This window comes from Podarcis muralis, chromosome 3 (genome assembly GCF_964188315.1).
Source record: "Podarcis muralis chromosome 3, rPodMur119.hap1.1, whole genome shotgun sequence".
In the NCBI taxonomy this organism is placed as follows: Eukaryota; Metazoa; Chordata; class Lepidosauria; order Squamata; family Lacertidae; genus Podarcis; species Podarcis muralis.
In genome coordinates this window covers 57,692,585-57,702,075 of record NC_135657.1, presented here as the reverse complement: position 1 = coordinate 57,702,075, position 9,491 = coordinate 57,692,585, and the positions used below count along the sequence as shown (strand labels likewise).

Here is a 9,491-nt window from a genome sequence, read left to right as displayed (position 1 = left end):
GTGAATCCTAGGTATGCCTCTGCAGAACTGTTCTCTCACATTACTTCAGACTTAGGTGTTTTGTCAAAGTTTAGAGGAAGGGTTCACATCCAAGACTTTAACCCCACTGTCTCTTGTTTCGCTTCTACAAAACAGTATCTCGCCACAATCAGAATCCTGAAGGACGCTCTCCTCTCATGTCAGATATACATTATCCCTATCATAAAACACTAGAGAGCAAGCAAAAAACGCCACTGTATTCGCTCTTCTTTTGCTTTTCTCTCGGGAAACTTCTTCCAGTTCAGCTTGAGCCACCTCAAACCTGGAGAAGCGGAGGAGGGGCGTGTGTGGAAAGCAACGGGGAGAGGGGATTACACTCTCTACTACTGCGCGGAGTTTAGAATACGGAACAGATCCCCGGGCTCTCCTAGGGACCAGCGGAGATCACCTCCAAGGGCCGTCGCACTACTCTGTAGCAGTGGCGGTGGGCGGACGTGGAAGAGAACGTGCTGAATCAGCAGACCCAGACTCTGGGGGCGGGGGATTTAGACGAATAGCTGCCCCAGCTGATCTGTTTCCGAGCTGGCCCTGCGCTGCTAATCCCTTCTTTGAACAGTTAAGATACAGCCCGCTCCTATGCAGTTTCAGCTAGGAAACAAGTCCCGCTGCGTTCCATGGGGTTTACTCTTAGGTAACGTGCGCAGGGCTGGAGCCGTAGCTATTTAAGCCACATCAGAAGGGAGAGTTAGCGCGAGAGAGTGGGGCCAAACCCACCACACGTGCAGCTGGTTCTGATCATGCACGTTAGGGGGGCGGGTGTCTGTGTTACTCCCTGAGTAAGTGATTGCGGCCCTAAAGGCCTTCTTTGCACCGACCTCGACCAGGCACTAAGGAGCAATAAATAATTTGGGGAAAGGGCGGGGGGGAGATGCATAAATAAATAAAGAGGGAAAGGTGGGGGAAAGCAGTGACATCCGGGTGCTGCTGGAGGCCTTTGAGCGCGCATGCTCCTCGTTACTCGCTCTGGCTTTGCCACCACCAGCAGTTTAAGGAGGCAACAGCGGCAGCTGCCACAGTGGTGGCGTGTGGAGAGCGGGTGGGGGAGGGAGGAGGAGAAGGAAGGCGGCGACAGCAGCAGCAGCGTCGTTGCCGCCGCTGTTTTCTCACGGCGGGGGCTGAATTTCCGTGTTTGTCGAGCGAGGAGGGGAACCGAGGCTGGGAAAGGGAGGAGGAGGTAGCGGAAGCCCGGCGCAGCCTTTGCGAGAGGATGGTTGTGGGGGCGTGTGACAGCCGGCGGCACAGCCGCCGCCACCACCACTGCGAAGCGCCTCAGGTGACGCTCCCGGGGCAGGAGTCGCACTGAGGGGAGGCCGGCGTCCGGGGCGGGCGGAGTTGCAGCGGCGTCTGGGGCGCAGAGAGAGAGAAGGGGAGGGAGGCGGCGGCGGAGCGGGGGGCACATGGCGGGATGACAGCGGCTGCTGTAGTTGCTCCCACTATGCGCGACTGGCAGGAAGGGAAAGGGGTGGGAAGCTGAGGCTGCTGCTGCTGCCGCCGCCGCCGCTGTCACTTCTTGGTGGCTCGCAGCCGCACGAGCGCGGGGGGAGAAGGCGGCAGAGAGAGAAGCAGCGAGGCAGACGCGCACTCGGCTCGCTCGCTTGACAGGCGCGCAGTAGCGAGGGGGGTGTGCGTGTCGTGTCGTGTGTGCGTGGGGAAGGGACGGGCCTGAAGCCAGTGGCGGAGAGAGGGCCCAGGATTAGGGCTTGGGCGGCGAGGCGCAGCGAGGCAGGGAACGGCGAAGCCTGCAAGAGGCTGCCTGGGAGAGGCCTTCCAGGAGGAGCCTTGGAGGGAGAAGCGAGGCGGGAGGCGCTCCGAGTATTCCCGGCAGAAGGAGGGTGGGGGAAGCCGCCGCCGCCGCCGCCGCCGCCTCCCGGCTTTCGCTTGCCTGAGTGTGTGTGTGTGTATGTGTGTCTTCCGTGCGCGTCTGGAGGAGGAAGCGCTGCTGCTGCTGCTGCGTTAACCTCGCGCTATATTTATTTACTCCGTGCTCCTTCCTTCCTGTCGGGCTCTTCCTCTTCCTCGACCAGGTCCACTCCCTTTCCCTACCTGGCGAGGGTGTCTGTGCTCTGCCCCCTCCGCCTCTGCGTCTCGGTCCCCTCCATGCACATCATGGTGGTGGGGATGGTTGGATGAAGGGGAAGGTGGGGAGAGAGAGAGAGCAGGGGAGAAAGAGGCGTTTCTGTTTCGGTGCCCCCCCGCCCCGCTTCGACCCCGTCGGGACCAGCCGTCCTGCCCTCCCGCCTGCCTGCCTGCCTCTTCCCTTCCTCGGCTCGCCTCTGCTGTGCTTTGCCTGAGGTGCGTGTGATAAGGCGGGAGCAGGAGCCACGGCAAGAGGCGGGTGGCGAGGGGGAGGAGGGAGAGGAGGAGGGAGAAGAATAGGGTGCGCCGCCGGAGAGACCATGAGGAAATTTAACATCAGGAAGGTGCTGGACGGCCTGACGGCGGGCTCGTCGTCCTCCTCCTCGGCTGCCGCCTCCTCGCAGCAGCCGCCGCCTGCAACCCGGGAGAACGACATCCAGGAGACCCTACAGTCCGAGCACTTCCAGCTCTGCAAGGTGAATGCTGCAGCCGTTAACAGCCGGTTGGGAAGGAAAAGGGGGGGGGGTGGAGGACGATGATGTAGCCATGATGGGCTCTGCAGCCTCTGGACTTTGATGCTTCCAGTTCCAAAGCTGTCGATTTGCATCTATCTTCCTCCTCTTCTTTTTTGATACAAAAATTATGGTGGTGGGGGAGGCGACGCCGATGACGCCAATGCTATGATGGACTCTAGGCTTTTATTTAGCAGCATCTTTCCCCCTCCAACCACAATTCACTCGCTTGCGTTTCAGGCTACAGTATTCCTAAAATGCACTCGCGGATCTTGAGATGCCTCTCTCTGGAGGAGAAACATCTAATGGGCTCATCAGTGTTGTGTTCATCAGTGTTATAAAAAGGGGGGAGGTGGATAACGGGACCTGGCACCGAATTCTCCCCATCATTCCATGCACAGGCATTTTGACAAGCTTCAGCGCAATCAGTTCATTATAGAGGAATAGTCTTTTAAAATTTTTAGGATGGAGTGCTTGGTTGGATGAATTAGTAACGTTTCTATCCAGACACAGCACAGTATATGCAGTTGAGGTCTAAATTCCAAAAGGATGATGCAGCAGTTTAATTCACCAGCTGTGCCAAATTGAAATAAGAAATGATGTGGATGTTGTGCTCATCTCTACCTTTGCAACACCTGTGGCCGAAGCTGCTGTACTTTGACTTGTTTGTGTATTGAACACTTTCTCTTAAAAAACAACAAGGGGGGGTGTTGATCCTAAAGATTAAAACACTTTTAGCGTTACCTGCGATGTACTCCCCCCCCCTTTCCCCTGCAACTTCCCACCAGCTAGCCTAATTTGATGATTCAGGTGTGACACATGTATTTCACTTAAGTATACTTTTATTTGCAGATTTCCCCCTACATTTTAGTGCCACAAAAAGCTGAACTGAGATGCACATTTATTTTTGTAATTATAAGGCATGGGGGACATGCACTTGAGACTGAATGTGATAGAAAGTATTTTTTCCACCTAAATTTATTTGGCTCAGATATTGCAAAGAAGGGGACTGCTATTGCAATTTCTAGTTGTGGGTGTCTGTGTGGGTAAGAGTTTTTTGAAAGCTACCCTGGGCTAGCAAGCTTATGTCATTCAGGGCCTGCTTCAGAGAAATAGTGATGGCTCTCTGAAGAGCCATTTTAATAATTAGTGGTCATTTAATTTACAGAACTGGCTGCATCATCACATTTCCCAGGGACTCTTGATTCTAATTCAGATGTCTTAACCACAGCTATTTATGGAAAGAATTGCAGATTAGGCTAGGAATACAATAAAGGTGAGAGGTGAATGGGTAGATTGTTTTGTTTAAATATACATGAGTAGGGATAGAATTAAGGTTTCATTTTAGCATATCCATGTTCAGTGAGGTTTGAATTAATTATTTACCCTTTTTTAGATAATTCTGCTCTTTCATATACTTGTGGTTCCTTTAATTAAGTGAAAGTAAAATGACATTGCTTCTTTCTCATTTGTTCTTTGTTTTATTTTTCTTCTACTGCCCGTTGCACCATTGCCTCACCACTCTGACATGACAGACTGTACGCCATGGTTTCCCCTATCAGCCTTCGGCCTTGGCTTTTGATCCTGTTCAGAAGATACTTGCCATCGGGACTCAGACTGGCGCTTTAAGGCTGTATCCTTTTATTGTATTTCTTAAAAGAAACTTACTAAGAAGATTGTCATTGTCTACTGTGCTGTGCTGGAGTTAGTGTCTCAATTCACTCTGCAAGTCAGGTATGCATTTGAGTGGGGGAGGGGAGAAGCTGCTGTTCCTTTGCATTTACTTCTGTTTATCTGATGTGCGTGTACTAGCAGTGGAACCAGTACTTTTATTTTCCTGGGAAACCATCCTGATTATTTTTGCAGTATCCCAGCTAACAGCCTGTCTAGTTTACTTAGCAGTGCTTAATGCAGATAAGTTAGTTTTTATCTTGTAAACCGGAAATGTGACCCTTATGTCTATCACTCCCTTCTATTGCTGTAAGCGTTCCTTGCTTTAAAGCAACAGATAATGTTTTCAGTGTAGAATATAAGGATTCTGTATAGCAATCATTATTTTACAAATTGTAACTGGAAATGAATTTGAAATGGGGGGGGGGGGAGGGAATAACACTATGTATTTGGCTACACGGTGTTCTTACTATAAATCACTTCAAGGTGTTCCTTTACAAGTAAGACACAAATTTACTGTAAATGAAAAAATTGTTTTGTGTTGATGTGTGTCCTTAAAATCAAAATGAACAAATATTAAGCCCAGATCTTTCATAGCTGAATTTGAGAAAATAGAAATGATTCGGAAAATCATTGAATAATTGCATATACAATATGGCACAGGTAACCATTGTGATGATCTCCAACTCCCTCATCCCTGGGCATTGGTCATGGTGACTGGGGATGATTGGAGCTGCATCCAACAACTTCTGGACAGCAGCACAGTGGCTCTCCTTGCATATGACAGGCATAGGCAAACGCCGGCCCTCCAGATGTTCGGGACTGCAATTCCCATCATCCCTGACCACTGGTCCTGTTAGGGATGATGGGAATTGTAGTCCCAAACATCTGGAGGGCTGGAGTTTGCCTATGCCTGCACTATGACTTTGCTACTAGTTTTGATGAAATGCACATTTTTTAAGGGAAAGCTTTAATGAATAATAATGGTAGTAACCCATATTCAATGCATAGCAGCATAGCATACCCTCTTATGGAACAATTTTGAGTGGCAGGGATGCTAGCTGGATTAGATATGAGTTTAGTAGAAAAGAGTTGTTAATATGGTGCTGGTTGATCAGTAGAACTTTTCACTATGGTATAAATAGGGGTTGGAGTAAATTTTTAAAAATAGTAAATAGTGAGTAACAATCTATTCTGCTGCAACAGCATGTCCAGTGATAAAAGCTGCAATACTGTGCACCCTTAAATGAGAGTAAGTGGTATTAAGAAAAGAAATATTTCATTTTTAAAAAGCCAGCAAACGTATGAAAGAATTCCATTAAGGTCACTCAGTGTATATTCAACATGCAGTATGCTTTGATGGTCAGAGGTAGAAATAAAGGAATGGGGCACTATATTCCCCTTGGGTGTTGTTGGAGGTCTGGTGGCCTTACGTGACCTCACTTCAGCCACTGGCCTGAGTTGCGCTTGGGCAGGAAGGCTTCTGGAGCCACAGGCTGAGGTTGAATAAATGAGATTTGTTGGTCTATTCCTGGCATATTGGCCATAGCAAAGGAATTTTCAGGTTGTGCACTCAAAAGTGATGATAGTTTCATGATTTGGTTGCTTGGAATGACTATAAAGGGTTGTAGTTTCTGAAGTAGGAACGGTTAGCTTGTGGCCTTCCAGATGTTATTGAACTACAGCTCCAATTGGTCCTAGCCAGTATAGCCACTTATTAAGAATTATGGAAGACATAGTTCAGCAACATATTGAGAGCTACAGGGTGGCCATTCCTGTCCTAAAGACACATGCAGTGCTAGGGCAGGCGTGTGCCACACGTCTTTTTCACAAAATTCTGCTGGAAAGACAAGCTTTTACTAGCCACAAAATGTACTTCTGAGTAAGCTTTGATAGAATCTGTCTGCCCATCTAATAGAAGGAATAGTTTTTAAAAAGTGGGTGTTTTTTGTTTTTGTTTGCACTGCTTATTTTGTTTTTAGTTACAAGTTTAGATTCACAGTGTTGAATCTGCATATGGCTTTTTACATCTTAAAAAACATTTACATTTCACAATGTGAAGCAGTTTCTTTCTGAATTTTAGCAGTAGCTTCTTTTCCATAGCTGAAAGAGTAGTTGTTGCCAGAGTCAGCAAGGTGTGGCTGTTGTTTATTTTTTAATTGCTGATTTTCAAGGGTGAACACCAGGTTCCATGTATTGACCCACCCAGATTGAGAATGGATCAATGTGTGGAGGCTGATGCTCAGTATGGGGTGAGACAAACAGGAAGTAAGCTCTTTAAGGCATATCCTTCCTCTGGCACTGCTTCCCGTAGAAGGGATTCCTGTTACTTAATTTGGAATGTTACAAAAAAGTGAATGAAGACTCAAATCAGTTTGATAGTTGGGAGTGAGTTGCTACAGATCACTCCTTAGAGGAGAAAACAGGACAGAACAAATAGACTTGGTAAAAGCTCCACCACTGTGTCTTTTACCCAGACTTGGTCTTCAAATACTGTTCATGACAATACCTTGTAGCACTGGATGAAACCACAAAGACTCATGGTCGAACTGACTGTCAACAACAATGGACATAGGCAGCTTTTAGCAATTTGCACCTATGATCAGTCTGTCCATTGGGACTGTGCTGGTGAGCATTATATTTTATATATAACATATTATATGCTTTTGCCGTCACATTTGTTGAAAAAAGTTTTGGATTATAGAGAGAGTGCCCTAGGATACTTTTCAAATCACCCTAAACAACTGATGAAACATATAAGCACAGCTTGATATTGTCATCTGGATTATTGCCCTCTTCATTGCCCTCTTATTTATTTGTTTACCTCCCCATCTTCGTAATGCAAAGGAACATGTGTGTACAGCAGGCCTTGAAAGTCTAGGACAGGGGTAGGCAACCTAAGGCTCGGGGGCCAGATGTGGCCCAATCACCTCATTCCGGCCCGCAGATTGTCCCAGAATCAAGGTGTTTTTACATGAGTAGAATGTGTTCTTTTATTTAAAATGCATCTTGGGGTTATTTGTAGGGCCTGCATGGTTTTTTTTATATGAGTAGAATGTGTGCTTTTATTTAAAATGCATCTTCTAGGAATTTGTTCATATGCATTTTTCAAAATATAGTCCGGTCCACCACATGGTCTGAGGGACGGTGGATCGGCCCACGGCTGAAAGAGGTTGCTGACCCCTGGTCCAGGGAAATGTCTTGGAGCTAGGGAAGAGAAATTGTATTCATCTTACATTAACCTAAAGGGGGGCTACCAGCACCTTCCCAGTCTTCAGATTCCTAGTGCAAATGTTTTCACATCCAGCCACTGTTGTAGTAAGTAGCCTGTAGTCCCAGAACTGTCACTTCACAAATAATGACTTTCTTGAAAGTGTTGCTTCATTTGCTAAAACAACTTCATTTGCGAACACTAACAGTTGCAAATAAAATGAAAATTTCTGTTTTAACAACTATGTTAAAGGAAGTAAACGCCCTGCCAACTTTTAACTTTAATATTTCCTTAGAGTTTGTAGCAAAAAACCCACTCCCATCCCCTCCCCATATTAACCTCTTCCTCTTTACCTTCTGGCACAATGGACTCAACTGACTTTACCGCCTTTTAAAATTTCAATAGGTATAACAGATTAACAAATCTTACAAGCTGCTTTTGTTTCTTTCGGATGCTTTGCTTGCATATATATGACAAAGTGGTATCAAATCTTAATTGCTTTTCTAAAAACGTCTTTGCATTATTGAGTACATAAACCATATTTAGCATCAAATGTAAGCATTTTGTACTTTGATCTAAAATCAATTTGAAAAAATTTGTCAGTTCACAGCACAAGTAAAATGTACAATTAGCCTTTCCCATTTATTGTTTTCCCTTATGAGAGTAAGTTTATTCCAGTCACTTCTAAGAGTAATGTGCCCCTTAGCTTGTCTTCTTTCGGTGTGGCAACCACCAATTTCCCACATTTATAGTGCTTGTATGTTTTACACTTCTGAGTCACCATCAGCCTTCATCACCTGACTTCCCTTTTATAATCCAGAAATTCTATTTTGTATGAGGATATTTATTATGTCTAGGTGGCAATATCCATTGATTTTGCTAATAGAAACTGAGATGAAACTTCATAATCTTTGTCATCCGTTCAGGCACTGACTAATTGCTAGAAACCTTTGCACCTATAAAGAAAGGTTATTTGAGATCTCCCTGTGAGATCTTCCTATCCAGTATCTTGCAGCACTGAAAACCTCATAAACAGTGGATCTCTGCAATTTGAAGATTATATATAAAGCAGTATGTCCAGAGTATCTCTTTTTAGCCATCTGTTTTACTAGCTTGGTGATTTTTCAACACCACAAGTGGTTTGTGTTACCATCTTCTTTGAATTTCAGTGTCTTCTGCAAATGAATAGTGTGACGAGGGCTTTTTTTTCAGCTGGAACTCACTGGAACTCAGTTCCGGCACCTCTCAGGTGGGCGCACAAGTAGGTGTTCATGGTGATTTCTGGCACCTCTTTGAGCTGTTCTGCTCCTCCTTACTAGAAGGCAGGGGCAGCAAACCACAATCCTTGGTGTGGTGTTATATCCAAACTGGAAGTTGTGATTTCTTCGCTTACTGATTCTGGTTTCTTTGGACTGAAACTACTTACAACCTCCAATTTTGAAATAACGCTAATCCATGAATCAGTCACAGGTTTTGTGTAAGTTATCTGCTAATAGATAGGTAATCTAGGTTGTCATTAGGGACACAAAATTTCTGAAAAATTTGAAACCATAGAAAAAACTACGCCCTCCAAAGAAAACAACATTTTGAGGAAAAATGAAATGTAGGCAATACTTAAATAACAGCCATCAGATTATTCTACCGCTTTAAGAGCCTATAGCACATCAATTATAATTTAGTTAATAGATATAATTGTAAGGTAAAGGTAAAGGTACCCCTGCCCGTACGGGCCAGTCTTGACAGACTCGGGGGTTGTGTGCCCATCTCACTCAAGAGGCCGGGGGCCAGCGCTGTCCGGAGACACTTCTGGGTCACGTAGCCAGCGTGACAAAGCTGCATCTGGCGAGCCAGCGCAGCACGCGGAAACGCCGTTTACCTTCCCGCCAGTAAGCGGTCCCTATTTATCTACTTGGACCCGGGGGTGCTTTCGAACTGCTAGGTTGGCAGGCGCTGGGACCGAGCAGTGGGAGTGCACTCTGCCG

At 46.3% G+C, this 9,491-nt stretch overlaps 1 protein-coding gene across 7 annotated transcripts in view; it reads left to right on the top strand.

Annotated features, from left to right (window-relative positions):
* Positions 1-1,011: 1,011 nt before the first annotated feature.
* Positions 1,012-9,491, top strand: part of STXBP5 (syntaxin binding protein 5) — a 124,796-nt gene continuing 116,316 nt past the window's right edge. For 3 of the 7 annotated variants that reach the window (XM_028723621.2, XM_028723620.2, XM_028723618.2), the window contains exons 1-2: positions 1,015-2,591; positions 4,163-4,260. In XM_028723621.2, the coding sequence (XP_028579454.1) occupies positions 2,436-2,591; positions 4,163-4,260 (254 nt within the window). In that variant the 5' untranslated portion in view covers positions 1,015-2,435. Of the gene's footprint in view, positions 2,592-4,162; positions 4,261-9,491 lie in introns of all 7 variants that reach the window. The other 4 variants (XM_028723619.2, XM_028723617.2, XR_013392223.1 and 1 more) reach the window with 3 other exon arrangements.